This window comes from Cnephaeus nilssonii, assembly GCF_951640355.1.
Source record: "Cnephaeus nilssonii genome assembly, chromosome: 13".
Lineage (NCBI taxonomy): Eukaryota > Metazoa > Chordata > Mammalia > Chiroptera > Vespertilionidae > Cnephaeus > Cnephaeus nilssonii.
In genome coordinates this window covers 6,163,676-6,190,640 of record NC_137084.1, presented here as the reverse complement: position 1 = coordinate 6,190,640, position 26,965 = coordinate 6,163,676, and the positions used below count along the sequence as shown (strand labels likewise).

Sequence of the window (26,965 nt, the reverse complement as noted above, 5' to 3'; positions counted from 1 at the left end):
TGACCTCTCATCAAAAACAGCTTCCAGGTTCAGCAATTATTTGTATCCTGAGGGTAGAATAAAAGATTGTAACTTGACAGAAAAATGCATTAGAGGACACATGGATCACCTATCACAAGGTTTCACATAGAGCATATATTCAATAAATTACAAGTTATATTAATACAGAGGTATTCCCATCTAGGCCATCTATGAACTAGAAAGAATCAGTCAGGGTAGAAGCATTTAGTACAATTCTGAAAAATCACCCAACTAAAGACAGCTTTTTCTTATTTCCCATCACTACAACCACTTTTCCTAAAGGCATGCCTAGCATACAGTAGGTGCTCAGTATTTGTTGAACGATTCTGGGAAATGCCCTAATTAGGTACTGCCCTACTAAATGTTAAAACTGGAGCAAGCAAGTATAGACAAAAATAAAATCTGGAAGACAGTCTGTTTTCATAGAAGCACAGAACTAAGAAGTGGCTGGCTCTTCCTTGCACTCACCAATCCATCCTCATTGTTAAATAATCTAAAACTCAATGTGAGGTCCTTAAGTACGAGTAATGAGGTACTAGTGAGATTTTTGTCAGCTATACAAATAGATGGTGAAAGGTATTAAAAAAGTGTTACTTACTGGCCTAGAAGTAGTAGAATGCTGTTGAAGCCATAACCCCCCCACCCCCCGAAATAAAAAGTGAATGTTCCCTCAAAACTGTCCTTTCTTAAGACCTCTTCCTTGGAAATAAGTCAAACTAAATGTATTGACTGGGAAGTTGGAATGGTAATAGTTAAGGGGTGGGTGATGACTGTTTCTCAAGCAGGAAAAGACCTATAGCTCAAAACTACTAATAAGCAATTAGTTTTACAATTTCTAAGGTGGACCGACGGGAGGAAGTCTTTCCTGGAATAAGGCTGCCCGCCTCGGTTCTTCTGTATTAACCCTTCTTTTACCTTTGGCACTGTTAAGTCTATCTACAATGAAGAAAATAAACAGTGATGTCCTCCCAGAGCTGAATGTCAAACTTTACATCCTCCTCTCTCTTTTCCAGGGACGAATAACCCAGACATAAGGCCAAACAAGAACTCTCTCAAAGCACACATATTCCTAAGTTGAAAAACCATTTATTTCACTGGAAAGAAAAACAAAGTGATCCAACTCTTTGTGTCCACCTGCCACAAGCCTTTGGGCCAAAGACTCAGAAGCAGTGACACTCTCACCAGGGTCATTCCCAAATCCAACACAATTGGCAGCAGGAGGTGAGATGGCACAGCCCCACCACAGTTTCTGCACACAACGAGGCCTGCTAGGAACAGAACATGAATGGGAAGCTACAGAAGTATTGAAGGACAGGAAGAACAGGAAGATGGGCAGGAAAGAGGAAAAGAAGAGGTGGTCTGAACTTAGCAAGGTAAATTAAGGTCCACGATTCCTGAGGGACTGAACGCACAGAGCCGAGAACTTCCCGGAGACGGGGTACCATGAAGGGCGTATTCTCATGCACAACCGCAGCTTGGAATTTCAGCCCACACACATCCCACCTGAAAGAGAGCACAATACAGGGGCTTTACAGCAAAGCTCAAAAGGCCTTTCCCACTTAAAACCTCAAAGAACATCTCTACAAAGTCTGGTAACATGACTTTGGTAAGTTTACTTACTTGTACCCATCTACAGTATCACAATACTCTCTAAAAGTGAAAAAAGCTTGAAGGCCAGAGAATAACTAGGAAGGTCAAGCAATCCCAGACTGGGGCTTTTCTTTAGATTAAATTGTAAATTTTCTTTCATGAGAGTAGGCAAAGAATTGCATTTCCCTTGATGTTAACGTTAGCATTCCTCAGAGAAGGTAATTCCACGTCACCAACTCTATGTAGAAGGCAGGGAAAAGGGAAAAGTTTCAATTAGCTCTCTGGGGTAAAAAGTCAAAAGTATGTTTGAATCTGGGAGTTACTACCAAGGTCCAAGTTAAAAACCATTCAAAATTGAGGCAAAAGCAGCATCAATTCAACAAACTGTAAGACCTGAGGGCATCCCACTCTGCTTAGTGAAGAAACTAAAAAGAATGTACTAGAGGGCATATGTAAACTACACATCAAGTTTCTTTTCCAGCCCTGAATAATTTCCTACCTTTAACCCTAGGCAAGTTATATACCTTCTGCCCAATGTCTGGGGCACACTGGGGAATACTCAAAACAAAAGGGCATTATGAATCACCCTTTAATACAACAGCAATCTCAAACACCTAGAGCCCAAGCTGGCAAGCATCACAATATTCTCAAGTAAAACCAAATGGATCATGGCACTCAAAATGTGTAGATATAGGAAAACGCCAGAGGACTCAAGGTAGAGCTGGTTGTTCAAGAGGATTAAATGCCCGTAACTAGTGGGAAGATGAAGGGAGTGATCTAGTTAAGGCAGCGATTTTCAGCTCATGGCACACATAAACTAATTACTAAAATTCTGTGGCACACCAAAAAATGTACTTTTTGTCCATCTGACAAAAAATAAAGGTATAATTTTGATTCATTCACCCTGGACAGTTATCATTGTGCTGTTATTTTTTTTTTATTATTTGACCATCTAAGGCAGCGGTCGCCAACCACACCTGCTGCTCCAAAGGTTTCCCAACGGTTGCCAACCTTTTGGACCCTCACGGACCACCAGTTGGTGACCACTGATCTAAGGGAAAAGAGGTCAGTGCCCCTGATTAAATAGTCAGGTATTACGTGTTTTTAAAAGTCTTGAGCATATGGATTGAGAATCACTGGCTTAAAGCAAAGCTCCCAACCCTGGAGAATAAAATTAACAGGTGTGTACACATATCTATCTTTAAGAAGTGGAGAGATGTCAAATCTAACCCTGTGGGGACAGTTTGTACAACAAAGTAAACAGGTTCTTACAGGATAGATTCTAAGATAAAGCAATGGAATGGGTGCACTCTTCAGGAAATGAATCTTGAGCTGCGTGGAGAAGTGGGTTTGAGTATATGCCCCAGATTCCTAATTGAACTCAATTTTATAAATTAAAGATACCGCCGAAACCGGTTTGGCTCAGTGGATAGAGCGTTGGTCTGTGGACTAAAAGGTCCCAGGTTCGATTCCGGTCAAGGGAATGTACATTGGTTGCGGGCACATCCCCGGTAGTGGGTGTGCAGGAGGCAGCTGGTCGATGTTTCTCTCTCATCGATGTTTCTAGCTCTCTATCCCTCTCCCTTCCTCTCTGTGAAAAATCAATAAAATATATTTTTTTAAATAAAAATAAAAAAAATAATTAATTAAAGATACCTTTTCTCCTCTCTGCCCCAACCTAACATAAAATAAGGTTTTTTGTAAAGTTCATAGTGGGTGAACTGTTCAGGAATGTCAGAAATATGCTGCTTCAAGATTGTGATGATGCCATTTGGGTAGTCTTCATAGTAACTGGGACTTGAGCAGTGATGACCAGTTATCTATACAGTTATTGATTTTATCACTACAGGTCATATCAGACCTTTCACACATTACAAAGCAGAACAGGAAACTTGCAGACCTTAGTAATGTCACATACCTAGGAATTTCGACAAAGGCTCTGAAAAAAAACAACACACCTTAGTCTAATTGTCTGGGGCTTAGTTTCAGTTCATTTATAGCACATAGGTGTGACCCAAGATTCATCACACCATTCTGTTTTTCCAGACAAAGAATCAGATTGACTCCCACTACCAGGATCCCTGGAAAAATAGCCATGAGTGGTAAGGGTGTTTACATATTTCAGAAAGTTAACTAGCTAGGACTTTTTCCTAGCCTCTGAACCATGCTAATAACCTTACCTTAACCCTGCAAAAGCAAGCAAGCAGAGCAGCCTAACTGGAGCCTTTAGGCTGTAGGAGGGACGGCAAAACCAGAACAGGTGACACCCCACCGCTCTCACCTCAAGCTTTAAAAGGCTGAATACCGCGCCCGATCTGCGTACTGCGCCCGATCTGCGTACTGCGCTCGGTCTGCATACTGCGCCCGATCTGCGTACTGCGCCCGATCTGCGTACTGCTCCCGCTCATACCGGGCCATGTTGTACAGGGAATTCCGCGCGGCTGCTGAAGCTTGGGACAACTGATTGTCATGCCCGTAACCGTAGCCCTCTCCAACAGTGGGGACTGGGGCTGTAGCGCGACGCAGGGGGCTCCGATCCCGCCCGTAATATGAAGTGGAAGCTGCAGTAACAGCAGCAGCGGCTGCTGCAGCAGCAGCGGCTGTAGCAGCAGCTCCTGAGGTCGGCAACAGGTGTCTATCGTAGGGATCGAGAGAGGTGGAGGTGAGGTGATTGGCCATGGTTGTGTTCTGGACTTGTGGCAGCTGGGACAAGGTCTGCTCTGCGTAATTATACGCGGAGGCAGCTGCAGCCGCCACTGCCTCATAGGACCGGGCAGCACGGCAGCGCTTGTAGTAGGCATCGAGCGCTCCGTATGCGTTGTTGTAATACAATGAATCCCCATAGCTCATGGTGTAAGGTGTACGCACTGCTCCGTATTGCTCATTATATTGCTCGGTAAAGTCTGCCACTCGGCCCGAACGATCTATCGGACACTCTTTGGACCAGTGCCCCTCTTTCCCGCACCGATAGCAGCCGCTCTGGTCTCCCATCCCGGGCGCAGTCCTAAGCCGGCTGGTGGACAACTGCACGTGCATTCGTTTGCCTTGAAGAAACAGACGCAAGAAGGGTTGCTATCACTCTTAGTCATAGCCCCAGCCCCTACCCCCGACACTGGTCATAGCAATGGCTTTACCTACACAATGCTAATGCAGGACTCAATGCCAGATTTTTTTAAAGTCCAATAAATTTAGTATAGTGGCCTGATTTCAGACAAAGATTAGATGAAGAAATGTTTCCACTCTAACACCTAACACTAGTGTAATGCTTAAGAAAGAAACCACTCTTGCACAAAAACAAGTATCTCATTCTATACCAAGTAGCTGTGTACAAAAACTCCTCTGAACAGTGGACCAATGAATGTCAAAAGAAACCACAAGATTGCTCAGCAAGATTCTGGAACTTCCATCTTCACTATCAAAGGCTCTGATTTCATTAAGCAAAGGAATGCAAAGACTAGTCCCCCCAGACTTCCGCCCTCTCCAAAATCAGAGGGAATAAAATAAGACTCTAAAGCTACCCCTAACAGAGACTGATCCAGACTTGATCACTGAGTGTGATAGGCGATTTTCAGATTTTGGGGGAAAACACTCATGAACTGGGGGAAGAAGAGTGAAATACAAGTTGAAGGACTGCCCACTCATTAATTGGTTCTGCTATTCATCCTAACAAGGATACTTGACAATCTGACAACTTAGATGACCCCTAGTGGAATCAAAGGAAACAGGGCAGGGAGTTCACAAGTTGCCTGAATTTTTAAAAAGATTATGAAAAATATGGAAGGGAGGATGTGAAAAGTGAATAACCAGTAATATTAGTCAGTGGACCAATCTGTTCATTTTAGCAAGGTTAAAGTACTTTTTCCCCTTAAACTAGGGATCTGAGATTCTTAGAATATGCACTTATTACTATTATTTGCCAAACCTACAATATGCATTCAGAAATGCAAAATATCACTTCTGAAAACCTAACAAAAAAGAAAGCAACAACAAAAACATTTTTCTCTAAAAGTTTAAATTAAAAAAAAAAAGTTTAACTTTTAAAACTTTTCCACAGAAACAGTTTCCACCTAACATGATCTACCAATTTAATGGTAAGCAAAAGTCCAGCAAAAACTTTCTAATGCAACTGGCTGTGATGCAACCAAACATGCAGTTGTCAAAGAAGTGAATGGTTAGAACCAGGGGAGAGTCAACAGGTCATCTGTTCATCTAACATTACAGAAAACAGTAAATACACAATTTCACCTGCAAAATTAAAATTAGGTTATGTGAGGCTAGAAAATGGAAAAGAGGTGGAAGGACCAAAATACTAAAAAAGCCCTGGTTACACATTGGTAAGTGTAGGTTGCAGGTTAAGAGTTAAGATATGCAATTAAATATATGAGTGCTTTAAGGTGCTAACACCTGTGTCCCTCTGGCATTTGCCCACAGGGCCACTTTGCCATCTAACAAAATAGAATAAGTGTAACCAAGGAACCAACCAAGTACATCCAAGATATATAAGATCATTATTAAATGTCCTGAGATAAGCTAGTTTTTAAAATATCTGTATGTTGGCTCTGACCGGTTTGGCTCAGTGGATAGAGTGTCAGTCTGCGGACTGAAGGGTCCCAGGTTCGATTCCAGTCCGGGGCATGTACCTTGGTTGCTGGCACATCCCCAGTGGGGGGTGTGGAGGCAGCTAATCGATGTTTCTCTCTCATGGATGTTTCTAGCTCTCTATCCCTCTCCCTTCCTCTCTGTAAAAAAAAGTCAATAAAATATATTTAAAAATAAAAATCTATATTTTTTATGACAAACAATACAGTTCACCCTTTAACAAAATGGGTTTGAACTGCGTGGGCCCACTTATGTCCACAAAATTCAAACTAATATTGTCCCAAGAGCCAACTGTATTTTCAACTGAGGATGGGAATCCACTTATGCAGAAGGCCAACTGAAATTATACTAGGATTTTCGACTGTGGAGTGGGCCAGCAGCCCTAAGCCTCGTGTGGTTCAAGGGTCAGCTATATACCCAATATTGAGAAACTGAAATGGGAAAGGACCACTAATATAAAATGTTATTCTACATAAAACTCTACTAGGCAGCATTAAGGAGAATGGCAAATAGTAAGAAAAATAGGACAAGAATAAGTATAGGTAGCAGAGAGCCTAGAGTTCAGATGCTAAAGGATTTGTCCTGAATCAATCTACTGTACCTCCTTACACATAAATGCTACAAGCAGACACCACCACCTCTTCTATGACTGCACTTAAGTATAAAAGAGTGTCCAAAAATTAGGTATCAGACCACAAATCCTCCACAAGAGCAGCGTTTTCTCCCAATTAAGTTGTTGACACAAAATAATTCTCAACTTACCAATTAAAAAGGAAAACAAACTAAACTCTAGAGACCTGTGACATTTCTCCTTAATAATTAATGCACAGCAACACCCACGATTACTTGGGGGAATGATGATCAGACCTCCAGCTCTAAGAAAGGTCCAATTTGAGGGAAATAAACAGCAAAGATAGCAGCAATTACTCTTAAAAAGAGAAGTTCTCAGGAAAAGCAGCAGCCACTACCTGGTTTGGACTAAAAAGGTTGGAATGTAGGTTGAAAGTGTAGCAAGGAGTTGTGGGAATAACCCAATAATTTGGAAGCTGTTACAATCAAAGGGAAAGGGCTCTTTTTTGACATTGGGGGCCCAAAGGGGGTGAAAGAAGAGTTAACTCACCGTGGTTACCACCCCCTTCATGACTGCCACTCTTGGCACAGAAGATTAGATCTTAAACCAAGAAGAGACACCTTCCAAATACAGTGACAGTCCACAGCATCACTCATACTGCCCTCCAGGCACACTAAAACAATCCATCTAGTCACCCATCTATTATGAAAGTACTCTCTTCATGAAGGACTTTAAAAGTCCACCCCCACAACCAGTGAAAAAACATTGCCAATACTGCCTCCCCCCCATATCTCAATACCTCCTCCTCAGAAATCCTGAAATTAGCCTTTTAATTGTGGAGTGGCCTCATCTTCAAAACAGAAAATCTTGGTAACAGCACCAGGAGCAACCGTAGCCCTTTAAAGACACCTGAAGGGTTCCAGGTTCGATTCCGGTCAAGGACACATGCCTGGGTTGCAGGCTTGCGTGCTCAGTCCCCAGTGTAGGTGTGCAGGAGGCAGCCAAAGATTCTCTCTCATCATTGATGTTTCTATTTCTCTCTCTCCCTCTCTGAAATCAATAAAAATATATATTTTAAAAAAAGACACCAATTATCTAAAGACTAATCATCTTTACTGAAAAATTATAAATTGGGATGAGGTGGAGAGTTTAACAGGGATTCTACTCTTAAATGTGTTGCTGAAGCAGCTTTTGCCAGTTTCTTCGAATAAAAAATGATGCATAATTCTGATACAGGCATACCTTGCTTTATCATGCTTTCAAATATTTTTTCTTTTTTTCAAATTGAAAACTCTCCACCACCAAAAAGATTGCAACTCGCTTTGACTCCCTTTATTGCGACGGTCTGGAACTGAACTGAATATCTCCGAGGTATGCCTGTACTGTGCTGAGGCAATAAATTCAGAGTGAAAAACTGCAATGTGCTCTGCTACCCGCCCCTCCCCCCCAAGACAACCTCACTGGACAAAACTTCAGAAGAAAGGACTGCTGCACTAATAGGCAAAAAAAAAAAAAAAATTTTAAAAAAAGCCTTAGGGGCTCCAAACTAAAGCCAAGTGGCTTTTCCTCCCAGAGTCTTGATTTGCCTAAGGTAAAGCCTCTAAATCCCAAGCATTCTTTTCAGGTTCATTACTTAATTTTACCATCAGCCAGCCAGCCACCAGCTGTATTTCTCTACCCCAAACCCACCCTTTACTGACCCAACCTATTTTCTGCACACAGCCTGTGTTCAGCCCTCTTCCCAAAGAGGGTGGTTCACCTTGAAACTCTGTGTTGTCAAGGCCCCTGATGGCCTCGACCGCATCCTCTGCCCGCTCCATGTGTACGAAGGCATAATCTTTCACGATGTCACATTCGATGACTGGACCGTACTCCTCAAACTTGGCCCGAAGCTCTTTGTTGGTACAAGTGGGACTGATGTTGCCCACATGTAACTTTGTGGAGGTTTTGCTCTTATTCTTGCTGGCTTCCACATTGATGTTCACCCCGTGCAGCTTGTAGTGGTGCAGGTTGCGGATGGCATCTTCTGCCGCCGTTTTGTCCTCTATGTGCACAAAGCCGTAGTTCTTAATGATGTCACATTCCAGCACCTTCCCATACTGCTCAAAGAGTGTGCGGATCTCCTGCTCTGTGGCCTCCCGGGGCAGGTTTCCGATGAACAGCTTCACCATCTCGACACTGCCTGGATGAGAAGAAACAATTTTAACAAGACCTCAGGCCCACACCAATTTAAAAAAAGAATACTGTCATCTTTCACTCTAACAAATGTTTCCAAACAGGGTTCCCTCTCTCACAAAACCATCTCCAAACAATAACAAAGGGAAGTGGGAATAAGGAGGCCCCCTACGGTACCGGCTACTGACCTACTAAGAATGAGATGAGTGTAATAGAGGGGCCCTAATACACAAAGGGTTTGATAAGAGAGTTTCAAACGGGAATGGAAATGAAAGCATAAGTGCAGCGCTACGGGAACTGGGGAACTGGGCTTTCCTATCCATTATAAGGAGAGTCAGAAAACAAAGGTCTAACTACTGGCTGGCTGGATTGACCGCCTGAAATTATGAATTGGCTCTTCTCAGAACCGAGTAGCCACCATTTCCGGGAAAGTGGGCCTTACAATAGCTAGGTTTTAGAGTTTCCTTTGGAGTGAGCGGGCTGACTAGGGCCAGAAGCGAGGGGGTGAGAAAAGTACGGGAAGCGCTGGAGTGCGTTCGGAACGCCTCTCTCCGGGCTCCTGCAGAACGGAGAAATGCGTGGCCAGAAAAAGGGGGCTCCATACTCACGAGCCAGACACCAATGTCTCAGGGCCAGAAAAATTCTCGAGCTGGGTTTGCGGGAAGCAAACTAAGTCTACGGGAAGCGCGGTTATCGCGGTGGAAACCTCGAGGCAAGAAGCCGAACCAAGTCGGATACAGGGCAGGGTGGGAGAGAGCAAGGTATTCTCGGGGGAGGTCGTGGGGGGAAGGGACGCTCTACGCTTACCGCGAAATGCCGAGCACCGAAATCGGCTGTTACCGGCGCGGAGGCCACGACCCCACTAGGATACTCCTGAAGCCCAAGGGAGTGAGAGAAGATTTAACAGAGCAAAATAAAGGCAGTGGGGGGAGTCGGAGTCTCTCACCCGCACGGGAATCAGCAGGAAGTCTTCCTCGCGGCGCCGATGCTTCTGACAAAACGCTAAAATGGCGGCAGTCGCAGCAGACTCTGGGTAGAAAGGGGGAGGTGAGCCTACCACCGATTGGCCACTCAGTAAAGTAAAAGGCAGGCGTTCGCGCAGATCCTCTTCCTGATTGGTTGGTATGAACGCCAATTACCTGAGAGGCCGGGAAGAGGTGGAAACGTCAGTAACGCCAAGTTCTTAGGCGAAAGCCAATGAGCACCAACCTCGCGAAGCCGAAGTCACTGATTGGGTAAGAGGTTGGCTTGAGGGAGGAACTACGAACGTGGGGTATGCCCGCAGGGCTCGACCCGCCATTAGGTGAGCGAGTTAGGGCCCAGGTGTGGCCGTCTTTAGCTTCAGGGCGCCAACTTTGTTAAGCTTCATTTCGCCACTTCCTCGAGCACACCCCGACAGTACTCCACACTCTATTTTGCCTTCTAGTCCAAATTTCTCCCTCTAACTTCCCAAAACACCCCTTGCAGCCCGGATGTTGCGGACCAGACCTTTATGCAGACCCAAAAGTCGGTAATAACGAAGCGTTTCACTTTTAAGAAATTAACCTCCTCCTTTGACCAAGATCCATCCTGTTGCCCTGGAGTCCCGGAGCTCCCCTAAATTAAAACTATGTTCATAGGTGGTAGTAAAAGGAACTCTAAACGGTTAATGGACGCAGGTTCAATTACGGGGTAATGGCCCAAAGATCGGCCTGGTTGGGGCTGCGTTACTCAGGAGACGCTGAGAAGTTAGAGGAGTCAAGTTTCCCCCGAGGAACCAGCCTCCTGGAGTCCAAGATGAAGAAGCAACTTCTGTGTCTTCGGCCATGGAAATTGAGAAAACACCCCACCCTGCCCTGAGAAAAAACTGGAGCAGAAAAGTTTTTTTATTTTATTTTATTGGGTGCCATCAGCCAGAGCTGTAAGTTTAAAATCCTAGAATGGACCTTAGAGAGAAGAGCCTAATCACAACCAGCTACAAACAATACAATCAAAACATTCTTCAGAGGGTCCAGTTCCCTCGTCACATTTTCTTTCTCGTCCTCTGGCTTCTTCACATAACCCCATATTCATTGTGCAAGCAATGACCCCTCTGCAAGGCAGCTTTTAAAGAGGGAGTTGATAAGAGGGGGATGACAAATACGGGTGGAAGAACTTAAAACATGATAAAATCAGTGAATTGTTTAGGAGGAAAGGGATCATCAGGAGTGGAAATGACAACAGAACATACTACCATCCAAAGCAGTCCCCCCAAAAAGGGGTGGGGTCATAAAGAGAAAGGCAAAGCAAGGTTTTGGAAAATGGGTTTTAAAACCTGACATAAGCCCTGCCAGTGTGGTTGAGCGTCGATTCCCAGTCAGGGCACATGCCCGGGTTGCAGGCTTGATCCCTGGTATGGATCGTGCAGGAGGCAGTGGATCAATGATTGTCACCATTATTTCTATCTCTCTCCCCTCCTCTCTGAAATATATATATTTAACAAAAACCCTGACATGACTCCAAAATCAAATGGTGGAAAACTGGACAATCACTTATTCTAGAGTGGGAAAACGTAAGCACCTAAAAACCCCCAAACTGCAACATTTACACGTGTGGTGGTCACTAATATTGATCCATTTTCATTGTGGACTGTGATGCTGATACTGAGTAAAAGCCGTATGATCAGTGAAGAAGAAAAGCAACTCCATGTTGGTCAGCTGCAAGTGTGCCCACATTGTGGAGGGGCCAGCATCAGGAGGTGGTTACAAATCATCTGGACAGGGAAATATATCAGGTAAAAAAAATCCTCTCAGCACCTCTCAGTTTGATCTTCCAAAATATGTGTCCCAACTGCCCTGGACATGAACTTTCTTCCAAAATCCCAAAGAATATATGAAATCAACTCTATAAAACTAGTAATCTCTCCAAGTCCGCAGGAGACTAGGAATATAATCTCAGGATCACAATTTAAGCCAGTTTGTAAAACCACTGCCCAATCCCATTTCCCAAACCAATTATTTGATTTACCTTCTGAAAGGTCTCTAGGTTGTTACATGTGTTTCCTTTTCCAAGTTCTCCAACTCAGTAAACCACATTAAATCATCCCCCTACTTTTTAAATCCCATTGCAATTTGAAAACTTTCAAACTCACCCTACCCAATCTGGTTCTTGCCAGAATATCCCAATCTCTTTAACAACCAACCCCCACCCCCCGCCCCAACACACACACTCCTCACTCCCACTCCCAACTATGTTCCAGCGCACTTGCCTTTTGTCCCCACCTCAGACTGTAATGCTCTTTCTCCAGGGTCTTCACTCTCCACCCATCTAAAGACATTCCCCTACTCCAACCCTACCTTGGCACTCTATCCCATGAATCCAAGTTATTTTTCCAAATACTTCAAATCCACTTGAAATCCTACTTGTTTATTCATCTTCTGCCCTCCTCTCACCTGTCTCAAGCAAATACTTGTTCTATAAAGACAGGATCTATTCTTATTCCCTATGTCCAGTGATAGAATGGCATCTGACACATGGTGGGTACTCAAACTTGTTGACTAAGTTAACAAATGAATGAATGAATTTGTGTTAACTTCTTGATAACCAAAAGAAATGACTGGATTTTCAGTTAATATCAGCTTAAGATGTATACTTATTTCTAAAAACAAGCAGGTGCACCCTAGCTGGTTTAGCTCAGTGGATAGAGCATTAGACTGCGAACTGAAGGGCCCCGGGTTTGATTCCAGTCAAGGGCACATGCCTATGTTGTGGGCTCAATCCCCAGTAGGGGAGAGTTTAGGAGGCAGCACATCAATGATTTTCTCTCATCATTGATGTTTCTATTTCTCTCTCTCCCTTCTCCCTTTCTCTCTGAAATCAATAAAAATATATTTTAAAAATAAATAAAAACCAAGCAGGTGCCCCAAAGCCAGGAGGTAACCTATGCTACAGCTTTTCATCACCAGGATTACCAACTTGACAAATGCTGCAAACGAAGCTTTAGGTAGGAAAATTTATAGCTCAAGTGTTTCCATAATGTTCATCTAACCAACTGGATTTTACCAAGTACTAAAGGAGCTTAATGTTTGTACCTGAAAAACGATTAAAGAATTTCTATTTTTATTTTTCCATTAAAGTTTTAACTAAAGACATCTAGTCCAAATCTTCTACCTTACCACCTCAACTATAGAAAATAGGATTGAATGGGATGTTTTAAAAGTACCTTGTCTGAAACATGTAGATGCCATTTTATTTATAATTTGCTGATCAGGTTACTAAGCCCCTAAAAAGTAAACTGACTTGTCCAAAGTCACCTAGAAATCTGGTGTTCTGTTAGAGTTAAGCATAATTATATGTTCTGGCTGCAGATCTTGATGGAATGTAAGAACCTGGAGCCTGGACTCTTGAAAGGAAAACAAGGGACAAATCCAAATTTAGGGAAGGAAACACTGGTGGTATCAGTTAAAATCCACTCAAATATGAGTAAGCAATCTGTGTTAATTTCATACCCTTAGGGGCAAATATAGTTTATACACCTAGTAAATAACTGGCTCCTAGTCCAGAAATGAGTTACTAGTCTAATAAGGGCTCAAATTAAAAACCAGTATTCTTCAGGGAGGTTCAGAGGGAGCTCCAATCCCACTCCCAGCTACACGCTCTTAGCCTCCCCTTAATGTATTCGCAAGCCCATTACCTTTCCTCTCCATATCCAGGAGACTCTGTTCCCAAGACAATGAACACTGTTGCCCAAGAATGGAAGTGGCCCGATCTGGTGTGGTCTAGTGACCTACATCACTCCTAGGTACCTTGCGCTACAAAATCCACTGCCTTGCCCTAGCTGGTTTGGCTCAGTGGATAGAGCATTGGCCTGTGGACTAAAGGGTCCCAGGTTCGATTTTGGCCAAAGGCACATGCCCGGGTTGAGGACTAGATCCCCACAGTAGGGGGTGTGCAGGAGGCAGCCGATCAATGATTCTCTCTCATCATTGAAGTTTCTATCACTCTCTCTCCCTTCCTCTGTGAAACCAATAAAAATAAATCCACTGCCTTCACTGTTACTCAATATATTGCACAACTACATCCAAATTCCTTTGCTCAGCTGTGTGCTCCACTATAGGCCATCCCAACTCCCTAGAATGTTCTAATTCATTTCTATGAGATGGATAGCACATAATGAGCAGTGACTATATAGGAGGACCTAGACTTGTGACATGTTCTCATTTGATCCTTCCAACAGTAGTATTATCCTAATGTTTACAAGTCCTGGATGGTTCAACTCCTTGATCCACTACTTTCTAACCATATGATCTTAAGAAAAGTTACTAAACTAGAGCCTCAACTTATCCATTTATAAAACAGGTTTAGGAATACCTAATGCATTTGGGTTGCAATTAAGTTAATATATGAAAAGCCCATGCTTCAATAAATGTTAGCTATTGGCCCCATTTTATAGATGAAAAAACTGAGGTAGAGTTCCTGACATGTTCAAGATCACACAGCTAAGTGGTAGAACCAGGATTCAAACTCAGGAAAACTAATTTTAGAGCCAACACCCCTTAGTCATTCTTTCGGTGCCAAGTTAGTTTTCAAATCGAATCCTAACTCCAGAAAGTTTTCTCTAATAACTGACTGCCCCATCTTCTCCTTCCTAACTTATCACTCCCTTAGCATTGCTTATTACTGGAACTAGCTCATTAAGGTAGATCCTGCTTCCCTCGGACTATAAATTCCTCAGGGTCAGTCCAAGGGCTCAGTTACCTAAATACTGTATTTCCAGCATGACAGACACAGTATTTCAAATGACTCAGAGCTGGACTTAAAGAACTAAGTCATTTAAGAATTCTTTTTTCCAGGAACTCCAGATTCTACTTTTATGACCTTTTTATTTTTTAACCTTTTTTACTGTGTTTTTTTTAGAGAGACATCGATTTTTTGTTCCACTTATGTATGCATTCATTGGTTGACTCTTGTATGTGTCCTGATAAGGGATCAAACCCACATTGGGATGACGCACTAACCAACTGAGCTATCCGACCAGGGCTCCTTTATGACCTATAGAATTTGGGTGAATTTACATTTTCCACCTGCCACCCATCTTATCTTCTCTATTACCCACATTAAGTAGCATATCAGTCCATAAATCTAGGACATTTATTTTCATTATAACCTCAGCCATCCCACATTAGTCAGCTTACTTGGCTTAATAGAACAATATGACCAGAGAACCAACAGTCTGTGTATGGACTTCCACGTAGCTTAACTGATAGGCATGACTAGAAAGGTTGCCTACCCATAGGGATATCACATGACCATCCAGTGATAATCCCATTATCTCCAGTAACAGGGGTGGGACCCCAGGTCTACCCCAGACAAAATTTCAAACAAGGTCCAAACCTCAAAAAGCAGGTTGATGAGGCTGGAAGCCTCTACGTGGTCTTGTTCCAGGCATAAATGAACTAAAACTTCTCCAAGTTGTAGAGGTGATAGATACAAAAGTGCAAAGATCTGAAGGATGTTGGGAGCCCATATTCCCTACCCCTCTTCCCAAAACACAAATGTCTGTCCTCCTATTCACTCAACCCAACCATCTCCAAGTTATAGGACCCGGAAAATCAGAAATCCACAAAAAGCAAAGCATGAATGGGCTATAGGGTGAACACAGGTGGCATAATTTAAGAGGAGAGGGAATTTTAAAACAATCTGCAAGAAAGAGGAAAGTGACAAATAATTGTAGCTCCTTCTGGCTTAAACAATGAGAAGCCTCAGGGCTGAGGCAGCAAGGGCATCAGCACTAAAGATGACAGGCAGAGTGATCATCTAGGCCAGGTCAACCTGAAGAATTTGGGCTAACAATACAGAACATCAACACTGGCCCCAAGAGCACATTAAGCAGTTTTTCATAGAAACCCTCACTGGAGAAAGGAAGACAGAAAGCCACATTGACAAACATTACAAATACACAGGCCACAATCACAGCCCTATAATCAATCAACTCTCCATTTTCCAGGGTAACAACCAGAGCTAAGCTTGTTAGCTAAACCCTCAGATCACCCACCCTCAGTGCAGAAAAGTGAGAAGAAAACTAGCAAACTGCCCCCCACCCCAGTCCTGCAAAGAAATTAAAAGGAGCAGCGAAGCACCTAAAGGCAAAGCAGTGAGCAGGAAAAAAAAAAAAGGAGTTATGGTCCCAGTACCCCGAGATTACCCTAGTAAGCATCCACAAGAGCTCATGGTTATAAAGATCATCCATTTGCTTTTGCCCATGGGCAGAGGGAAGAGAACATCTGGGGAAAACTACTCTGTCCCAGGCAAATTCACAAGAAGCCAGTGAAGAAGGCATAAGAGAACCCACCTGAACGCCACTTGATATACACACCTCCCCAAAATTGCCTTACCCAAAGGAACACCAGTAGGTTGTCCTGTTATCACCCTATCCAACCATTCTTCTTCCAATCATCCATCATTAAACATGAGCCTCCCATCTTATCCCTGGCTGGAATTCGCTAGTTTTTAGCCACGTCCTCTCAACTTCCAGCACTTGAGTAAAGTATAGAAATGGTCTTTAATTCCAGCATCCCTACTTGGTTATGTTTGCACCTCAACCCATTCCCAGAGTCTATCTGTCATGACAGCTTCAAATATAAACCCAGCAAGTAAACATCTGGAAACCCTAGTAAATGGAGATAGGCAAAGTGAGTCTCAGGTGACCATGATGATAGGGGGTGGGCAGGACGCAGGAAGGACACGCCATGGTGATGTTCAACAGGCAAAATATCAGGTCTGTGACCAGAATCTCTCGTACCTTCTTCCAATTGTCCCTCCTTTCTCCAACCACAGGGCAGTATCAGACACCAACATTACCCCCACCCCACTACTGGCTCCCTTCCATTCCCAGTCCCAGGAGTCACTTGAGCCCACGCCTGAAGGATCCACTAGTCTCATAAGCACCAAAGCAGCCCCTTTCCCCACTTCTCACTTGAGAAGCCAAACCCCAGAACCACCCTGCTGCAGCACAGGTTGTTTCTCAACTGGAAACAAGTCAAGGAAAATGGTCAAGCACAGGCAGAGAAAAATGGGCAACACATTTTCTGCATTGGGGTGTGATTAAATCAAGTTGAGGGCCGAAGAAGCCTAAGCAAGTTGGTCTGAACAATCCATTCTTAAAGATGGCAGACTAGCAGGACGACAGACTATGAGCTAAATCCCTCCGGGCAGAAGAGAAATCATTCTAATTTCCATGTCAAATCCCCTTCCTCATCTGCCCTGGGTTCTGTGGCTGCCTTCCCTTTGGCCATCATGTCTTCCTGGATGTCAAACTGGCTCCTCTGAAACTGAGTGCAATCAAGACAATGACAACCAGGTTTCCAAACTGCAAATTGCCCCAAGTTTTATTTGTAGTCCATACAAAAGGGAAAAAAAATTAAGTTTTTCTAACACCACCTACTTGGGGAGATAGGGAAGTGGGACTGTGCGGCTCAGCATCAGCTAGAACATCAGGAGTCGGTAGGAATTTGGACATAAACCAACTGACTATCCCAGCAGGAACTCAGTCTCAACACAGTCTAGAGGGACAGACAGGGTCCCCTGGACTGCTGGCACAGCTTGGCGTATAGGAAATGGTTAGGCTAACCCTTTCCTGGCCTCCCTCATATCTAAAAAGAAAAAGGCGCCGCGACCTCAGCTGCAGGTTGATTCCCCATCCAGACAACCTTAAATATCGCGCACAAAAATAAAAGGGAGCCAGGAAAAAATAAAAACATAAAAGAAACTCCCATCCTGGGTAGATGGGAGGCAGGGGAAACCGCAGATCTAGAGCCAGTAGCAAGATTTGCTGCTGAGGCGAAGGAACAAAGTAGGTTACTACCAAACACTCAAAAGGATCATCTCCTGGGGAAGGCCCACATGGTAGAGGGGATGAAAAACCACAAATGGGAGAGGTATGGGCCAGTGGTTTTAACCCGGGTCTGCACCCTACCCCACTTCTCTCCTTCCCTCCCTGTAATGCCCCATTCCCAGGACGGCCCTACATGCGGCGCTGGTAGCCAGAGTGCATTTGAGCTGCCCGCAGGTAATCATTATAGGAGCCCGAATAGCGTGCGTAATCGGAATGAGCATCGGGCAGGCGACGGTAATCCAGCGAGGACTTTGTCGGCGAGCGGCGGAACGAAAGCTGCGACTCTGATAAACGGCGGTAATCAGAGAGCTCGGCTAAACGCCGGTCGGAACCATACCTAGTCGAGAGAAGAAGACAGTTGGTGAATGAGACAATTGAGGGGAGGGCTCCAGGTGGGCATGGGGGAGATGCCAATGGGGATAGGGAGGGTGTGATCACACTGGTTTCCAACAAACAAGAATTTGTCAGAAGGCTCATCACCCTATCCAGGGCAAGAAATCAAGCCTGGTTCAACTCAGTGGGAAACCAAGCCCGCCACTGAAGCCCTCCCTTCTGAACTGGCCAAGGTGCATTTTGGTCTATATCCCAAACCACAAACTATCCCCACCCTTGGGTCCTGTACAGAAAGACCGTGGTTGTTTACCAACAGAACGGCGGACGAAAGCAAGGTCCCCTACTTCCCACAGAGTGGACGCACCTCATACACCTTGCCTTCAGCCAATGAGTGCCAAAGGGACTCCTCTTTCAAACCTACCCCCACCAAAGCCAGGACAACCACATAACAGGCTTAAGGATCCTCCAGACGGTGGGAAAGGCTATAGGCCACAGTCTTGCAGGCCGTAGCTCCAATGGCAGCTGGGGCTAGCCTAGACATGTGGCACTTTTCCCAGCCTAACTAGCTGGTACCACCCCAGGCTGAGCACTAGGCTCCACCTGAACCTTGGTGACCAGGAAAGTTCACACACATCATCCCCTTCAGCCTTTGGACATCCCACGGGAATAGACAAGATCAAGGGAGGGACCGATGGCTCCAGTTTCCCTCCCATGCCAACCTCAGCCCCTTGACCTAAGCCCCAGCTGGGGGCAGAGGCAGGGGGGCATACAGTACCTTTTCGACATGGCGACAGCCTTTTTGTAGGGATCGTCGTAGCTGGCCCGGGGTGGGGAGAGGCGGGTACGCTCATAGGGCGGCGGGGTGCTGTTGGCGTTGGCAACGGCCCCCTGGGACATGGATAAGTAGGCTGCAGACGGCTGGCCTGCCCCATCATAGGCATTGCCCGGCTGGCCACGGTAGGAGGCAGCAGCCTGGGGATGCTGCTGGGCAGCATAAGAAGCAGCCAATGAGGCTGATGACTGAGTGCGGTAAGGACCTGCCAGGGTGGCAGAAGGCTGGGCCCCGTATGCAGCTGCAGCACCATAGGAGCCAGTGGCCGCAGCAGCTGACTGAGCCCCATAGGAGCCTGATAGGCCCATTGATGCTTGAGCCCCATAACTATTCAGTTGTGTCTGAACAACTGGCTGGGCCCCATAGGATCCAGCCATTGGGGTAGCGGCTTGTGCAGCGTAGGCAGCTGGCTGGCTGGCATAGGCAGCAGCTGTACCTGGCTGTGCCACGTAGGCAGCAGGCTGGGAAGAGTAGGAAGCAGCCTGTTGTGCAGCATATGGGGCAGACTGTGCATTATAAGAGGCTGAGGCCTGGGCATTGTAAGAAGCTGCCTGGGCCCCATAAGCCAGTGAGGAGGCTGCAGACTGGGCCCCATAGGAGGCTGCCTGGGCCCCATAGGAGCCTAGGGAGGAAGCTGCTCCCTGGGTGTTGTAGGAGGAGGCAGCCGCACGAACCCCATAGGAAGAGGCAGCCTGTGCGCCATAAGAGGATGGCTGGTTAGCATAGGAGGCCAGGGAGGAGCCCTGCGCCCCATAGGAGTTGAGTGAGGAAGCTGCAGCTGCCTGACCCCCATAGGAGGAAAGGGCCGAGGGCTGGGCTCCACCATATGGGCCAAGCGAGGAAGCTGCAGCAGATTGGGAGCTAGGGCTGGCCAACTGGCCCCTGTATGGGGCCCCAAGGGAGACAGAGGGCTGAGCGCGGTAAGAGGCTGCCTGGGCTGTCATGGGCTGAGTCCGATAGCCGACACCCAAAGAGGCAGAAGGCTGAGCCCTGTAGGCAGCTCCCAGTGACACTGAGGGCTGGGCCCTGTAGGTGGCTGGCTGGGCCGTCAGAGGAGCCACATAGGAGGCTCGGGGAGGTGAACGGCGCAGGGGGCTGCGGTCGCGACCAAAGAAGGGTGGTGTGGGCTGACGGGCTTGCCCATCAAAGCCACCAGTGCTGTTGCCAAAAGCCTGCTGGTAGTCGAAGGTGGCAGAGAAGCCACCAGCTCCAGGGAATGCCGTATCCCCAGCCCCTGGTTTCTTGGTCTTGTCCCCAGACTGGATAGCCAGGCCAGGCCCCTTCTTCTGACCCTTGGTTGAGAGTTCCACGTTGATGCGCTTGCCCTTCACTTCTTTGCCGTTGAGCTGCGCGATGGCGGCTTTGGCATCTGCTTCCTTCTCCATGTGAACAAACGCGTAGTCTGATAAAGCAGCAGACAGAGGGTTAGCAATTAGGGAGGCAGGGCATGCTACCCAGTGGGCCCCAAATTGGACACGGCAACAGCACCCAGCTGTTGCCAACTATCTCCAGGCCTCCAAACCCTCCTCTCCAGGAGTTAGGTCATAAAATGTGACTCCCATATACAAAGCTTCTGACTGTCCCAAGCAGCCACCTTTGCCTTTGGCCTTCTCCCCATTCTTCCCTTTCCCCTGCCACCTCACCCAACTTCCTGGTGAGAGAAGAAAGAGCAAAGATGAACTGCAACACAGGATAGAAATCTTCACAGCTCCTGTAAGTATAAACCAAAACGCAAAAACGCAAAAGGGTGCCTGGACCACTCAATTATTCAGTATTCTCTAACCCAAGGTCACCAAACACTACAGCTCACCTTTGAGGCTTAATACTCAAACAATGGAAATGACTACTTATGTCTTGACATGATTCATGTCTCAGCCTAGGGTCCAATTAAGGCAAAAGAGCTAGACTGCAATGCACAGTGCATGAAATTCTAATATGATCTCCCCTTTTCCCAAAGTACTTCCCAGTTTCCAAAGCACTTTCGTGCAAAGGACCTCACGACAATCCTGTGAGGTAGGCAGGACAAAGGACCATTCACCCCATTTTACAGGTGAGAATTTATATGGCTGACCCCAAATCAAAATGTTAGAGCCATGAACAGAATCCCAACTTTCCATACCAGTCACTACACACAGTCTGTTCCTAAGAAGTCAATGAATAAGGCAGGACTGTATAATAATATGACTAGAAAGGGGAGAAGCTGGACCCCATGTAAATCAACAAGGTGTGGGAATGCAAACCAAGCCTCCTGGCTGAGTTCAGGCCCAAGTCTCCTCCGTTCACAGGAAAGACTTGGTTCTCAGCTTTAAGGCAAAAAGCTGCAATTACTACAGCAAGCAGGCTCTGCTAAACAAATTACCCCTGAGGTCCTCATTCAGGAGCTGAGTGAGCTGTGGTGGGATAGGCTCTAAAATAGGACGTTGATTTTGCTTGGCTGGTGCGGCCCAGTGGTTGAGTGTTGACCTATGAACCAGGTTCAATTATGGGCTTGATCGCCAGTGTAGGGTGTGCAGGAGGCAGCCGATCAATGATTATCTATTACTGATGTTTCTCTCTCCTTATCCCTTCCTTTCTGAAATCAATACCAATTTTTTTTTTAAATCGGATGTTGACCTCAAAGACCCATGTATCTACCACATAGAAAGAAAATTTTAGGAGAGGAAGGAGTGGGAAGAAATTCTTTATCATATTCAAACTCACAAACCATAGTAGTGTAAGCAGGATATTAAGAACAGTGATAAGATCATGCTTGTGGGAAATAAAGCCATGCAGTTAACATCTGGACCTATGGCTACTTTAAGATACAGTCCAAGTACCAGGAGCCCATCCCTCTCATATCAGTTTAGGAAATGGAGAACTACCTGGATGAAATTACTAAGGTTCCATTCTTAAAGATAAGAATTATTTTTAATGGTCGTAAATAAGTGTCCTAATTTCTAGAAACTTTCATACTGGGATGCCCTCTCTTGCTGCCTCTATAGAGCAAGTCATTTCCCTAAATCTAACGCAATACCACCAACCGACTCACATACAAATGAGAATAAAATTTAATCAACAGGTGCAAGTCAGAATTATGGTATTGCACAAGGAATCCTGGGCTAGGACCTAAAAGTCTTTAGTTACAGATCCAAATATCACTGACTTCCTATAAGCTCTTAAAGGACTTATACATTATTTCTCTGACTAATCTGTCCTATCTACCTCAGAATTAGGAGATTCAAATGAGAAGATAAGCCCAGCCAGTAAAGCTCAGTGATTGAGCATTGACCAATGAACCAAGAGGTCACCAGTTGATTCCTGGTCAGGGCACATGCCTGGGTTGCAGGCTCGATCCCCAGTAAGGGACATGCAAGAGACAGCAAATTGATGGTTCTCTCTCATCAATGTTTCTCTCTATATATCCCTCTCCCTTCCTCTCTCTCAAATCAATTTAAAAAGAGAGAGAGAAGATAAAAGCGCCTTGTAAAGTAAAAATAACTACATGATAAAGGATTATGATAATTCAATCCTAGGAATAACTACAATCTTATTTCCCTACAGAATATTATCTTCCATCTCTAATAAAACACAAGAGACACAATGCCACCTGTACGTGTAAACTTGGAACTGGCCAGAGATGATAAAAGTACAAATTGAACTATCATACTCTCAGTCTTCACACCCCCATGGCCAGAACCTGATTCCTTATCTACCAATTGTGAAAAGCAAAAATGTTCCTTTCCAAACCTGATCGGTGGCTCAGTTGGTTGGAGCATCATCCCATACACCAGAAGGCTGCTGGTTTGATTCCCTGTCAGGGCACATACCTAGGTCGTGATTTGGATCCCCAGCCACCGCGCGTAGGGGAAGTAGCCGAGATGTTTCTTTCTTCCAGTGTCTGTCTGTCTCTCTCTCTCTCATCAATAAACATATATTTTTAAAAAGTATTCCTTTTGGCCTAGCCAGAGGACACCACCAGAATTGTCCTCTGATCTCTCACCTCCACTTTGGGTAGAGTGAGCAAAAAATAGATGCTGGTGGTTGGAAATCTCTTTAAAAGCAGAGAATGAGCTGACCCTCATGAGAATGGCAATACCAACCGGAGAATACAACGGCAAGCAGAAAGCAGGAGCTTGAAAGGCAGATTAAGGAGAATGGGGGAAAAACCTCCCAGCACTGTGAGGGAATAGTAAAGAACCATACTATATTCCAGGCTAACCTGAGACTAGAATGAGCTAGGGAAATAAACACCCAACAAAAAAGTTTCAATGGGTTTACAAGAACAACAGGACTGTCTACTCCCTACTTAGTCAGGTTTTCTTAAGAGACCAAGTTGTGAAATTTGAAAATTGAGCTTTCACATGTACAATTCCATTGACCGCCCACCAGAGCTATACAACTCATTTTTTAAAGCCATCAGATACAATTATAACCAGTTTATACCAGAAATTTCCTAAGCCTGATATTGGAGGGAATAGGTTGTCCAAATGACTCAATCATATCAGGCTAACCAATCCTATCAGTGAACAGCCAAGCATAGACCTAACCCTATCAAAGATTCCGGGAACCCAACTACTCCTAGGACAAGAAAGAAAAAACAGAGACCTAGAGAACTCCAAAGACGCATCTACCTGGAGAGCTAGTTCAAGAACAGTGACCTATGAAGGAAATACACTGCATTTAAAGAGAATAGCAAGCAATGTTTTACAGAGCTCTCCTGATTATCTGGTGGCATTACAATTCTCCTAGTACCAAGTTAACAGAATCCAGAAAAATGAGCGTTCTTATCCTAAGAGTAAAAATCTCTAACTTGAAACTAGAGAGCTATGTATAGGAGAAAAGAATGGACACACACACAAAAGGATAGGAAACAGTTTCCTCTCCTGCCTTTTAGACCTCCCTGAAGTCTAAATGGTTCCTAGCTGTCAGGGACTGATTCTCTTTCTTCATCCTTCTACACCCAATAGAAGATAGCTGTGGAAAGTGGTTGTAATCCACTGTTGCTAGAGATTTTTACTCTACAAATCAAATCGTATCTAAGGTCCTGGGGTAACCAAGCAACTGTTTTCCCCCTATAAAATAAAACAGAACTGGTTGTCCTGTGCTATGCCAAGTTTCTTGTGCTTTTCCAAGGTCTGACAGCCAACATAAGATTCAATAAAATGCCCATTCCCAGCCCAAGAAATAAGCTATTTATAGAGCCAGAGCTAGTTTCTTCTACATTCCCAACTTAAAACTTCACTTTCCTTCATCCCAAAGGCATAGAAAGGCATCAGTGAAGTATATCATGCTAAAATCTTTCCCACAGTCCCTTATATCAATGTCTATCAGGAGGTGTTACATATCTGCATAACTACAAATAACAGCTGACTACCACTCCCTGAGGAAATCAAGGCATTTCTGTTAATCAAATGTTTACAAAGGGACAATACGCACAAAACTTTCATTCTAAAGCCAAGAGTTCTAAAAACCGCATGGTTTACATTTCACCCTGCCTTCCACTGCCACTTAAGTGTCTGTCCCAAGCAAATTTTCTACTTTCTCTACCACCTGAAAGCAAGCGTCTTGACCAATGAGTCCCATGGAAACTGTCCCTGAAGATGCCAGTTTCTAGACTCCAATCTCGTAGCCATCCTGCCTAACAACCACACAAAAATAAAATAGGTCAATTAAACACAGAATTCTCATAATGAGCCACACATACTCCCATCCATTTCCTGGCCAGGTACCCAATCTGAGGCCCTTCCTCCTCCTTTACTCTACACAAAAGCAAAAATCCATGCACCGTACAGCCTGCCTCAGAGCACCCAGCAGGAAAGCCTGAATCCGGATAGTCGTGGACTTGCATAACCTGAGTTGAGGAAAATAGAATGTAGTATTAATGCAGAACAAATAACTGACCCTAGGAGTGGAGACGACAATCCTTTACATTTCCCACAGTTACAGAAAGGACAAGGGATGGCCCAAAAGATGTGCCTCTCCAGGACAGCAAATAAAGTATCTTAGTGGAAATGAATAAGCACCTGCACCCACATTTCTTCCCTATCCTCAAAATTTCTCACACAGGGTTATGAGCACGTATGAATTCAACACCAGGAGCGGGGCATCAGATACTCCCAGGTCGCATCCTCAAAGATGGCAGGGCAAAGTTAACTCTGATCTGTTCGCAAGTGGAGCAGAGACTAGCCACATACACAAGGGCTGTCCCACCAAACCCTGCCAACATAAAATAAAAAGAGCTTAGGGAATAAGAACCCACACTCTGATTTTTAAAAAATCAACTAGGTTCCAAAATGGAGGTCGGGCCTAAACTATGGTGATACATTTTTCTCGAAGTTTAAAAGGCAAACTCAGGGATCTGCCCTGAGGATTAGACTAGTCGAGCAAAGTCAACTAGTAAGTAAATATGTTTAGCCAATGTTTAAGGAAGGCCTCTCACAGGCCCCTTCTCATGTTTCCCCTCTGCCACCGAGTATGTCCCCTTGCAAAATCACCACGCTTATAAAAGAATGATACTGCCCTGGGGCACAGGTTTGGCAAATTAGTCTACGGAGAAGGGGCCTTCATAAAATAAGCTTCCTTCCACATTCGAAAAGTCGGGATTTCCAGTATATAGATGTAAAATCGAGTCCAAAGGGGGTAAAAACTAATTTGAGGGTGCTGGAAAGCGCAGAGTTGCCACGCCTAACCCACCTAACAATACTGAAAGGCCAAAGTGGTTAGCAAGGGGCCCCCCACGAGTAACTATACCCATAAGAACCCCATGCCACAAAATACTAAAAAGATCCCAGCCCAAGAAACGTCAAAGGGCCCCGTTACCTTCCGCTCGAGAGCATTCACCGGGAGGGTACACGAGGGTGGTCTTGGGGCGCCAGCCCCCACCTTTTCCCTCTTCCCACGCTCTGACCGACGTCTGGGGAAGTGGAGCGATCTTCCCCGATCCGTGATCCGGCTTGTGCCCGTCACTTCCCAATTTCCGCTCGGTGCCAGGCCCAGAAGAACAGTGGAAGGCGCGCCCCCGGTACACTAGCAAGTCGCTCAGGCGCGTCCCCGGCCCCGTAGCTCGGCCACTGGCCGCGGCTCCCACCCAGAGCCGCTTCCTCCCATTTTGTGAATGGTGCCTGGGCCGCAGGGGAGGAGGGTGATTCTACCCATCGCGCCCCCAACAACTCCGGCCTCGCTCCCGCGGACTCTTCCCCCCTGCCCCCCCGACCCCCGCGCAGTGACCGACCCCCGGGAAAGGGGCGTGGCTAACAAGCAGCGTGCCCCGCGCGCGCCCGCCCCCAAGCGCGCCTCCGCGTTACCTTTCACCACGTCACACTCGATGACGCGTCCGCGGCGCTCAAAAAGGCTACGCAATTCCTGACTCGTGCATGCAGCCGACACATTGCCCACGAAAATCTTCCAAGTGTTAAGAGGCCGTGGGCGCGACATCTCCACCACGAGCGCGCGCCCAGGCCGCAGCTCGTGGCCATGCAGGGCCTCGATGGCGCGCAGCGCGCCCGCGTTCTCGCGCATGTGCACGAAGGCGAACTGTTTCATGACGGCGCAGCTCATGACTGTGCCGTAGGGCGCGAAGAGGGCTGCCAGCTCCTCCGGCGTCGTATCCGCTCCATCGACGTTTCCCACGAATATCTTCATTTTGCCGCCGCAGCCGCCTTCCCGGAGAGCCGGGACCTCTCCGCAAGCGACAAGCGAAACGTCTGGCCACCCGGCAGTCCTCCCAGGAATGGCTGGCGACTGAGAACCCCGCCGCGCAGGCGCTCTAATATAGCCAATCAGGGCTCCCATTCCGCGCGTTCTGCAGCCAATCAGAGAGCCTAAGAAAGATTGTACACAGACACAGCCAATCCCAGAGGGCCTAGCGCCCGCTCGTTAACGGAGGGGTGGGAGAAGGACGACGGCGCGCGACCAACCGCCACTGCCGAGGGGAGGGGGAAAGGAAGGTTGGAGGTGTGGGTACGCGAGAGTCGGCAGCCGAGCGGCCTAGTCCTAGAGGCCGCCTCTGCCCCGG

General features: G+C 45.9%; 1 protein-coding gene across 7 annotated transcripts; it reads right to left on the bottom strand.

Annotated features, from left to right (window-relative positions):
- Nucleotides 1-1,091: 1,091 nt before the first annotated feature.
- Nucleotides 1,092-26,699, bottom strand: LOC307109430 (RNA-binding protein 4). 7 transcript variants are annotated; one of them, XM_079788115.1, is made up of 4 exons: nt 26,256-26,699; nt 8,541-8,963; nt 3,893-4,655; nt 1,092-1,524 (listed from the first exon to the last, which is right to left on the bottom strand). In XM_079788115.1, the coding sequence occupies exons 1-3, from the start codon at nt 26,590-26,592 to the stop codon at nt 3,901-3,903; spliced, it is 1,515 nt and encodes a 504-aa protein (XP_079644241.1). In that variant the 5' UTR covers nt 26,593-26,699; the 3' UTR covers nt 1,092-1,524; nt 3,893-3,900. The 7 variants fall into 7 exon arrangements, 6 of the variants coding, with proteins under 6 accessions (XP_079644241.1, XP_079644237.1, XP_079644238.1 ...); XM_079788111.1 differs by lacking the exon at nt 26,256-26,699 and adding an exon at nt 9,903-16,090; XM_079788112.1 differs by lacking the exon at nt 26,256-26,699 and adding an exon at nt 9,903-16,090 and having other exon boundaries at nt 8,541-8,959.
- Between the last annotated feature and the right edge of the window lie 266 nt (nt 26,700-26,965).

Coding starts and splice junctions, on each gene's coding strand:
- LOC307109430 (XM_079788110.1), bottom strand. CDS start 26,592: ATGAAGATATTCGTGGGAAACGTCGATGGAGCGGATACGACGCCGGAG. Junction 20,375..26,255: donor CGAGTGTGACGTGGTGAAAG/GTAACGCGGAGG, acceptor CTGCTTTATCAG/ACTACGCGTTTGTTCACATG. Junction 18,145..18,915: donor GCTGTCGCCATGTCGAAAAG/GTACTGTATGCC, acceptor TCTCTCGACTAG/GTATGGTTCCGACCGGCGTT.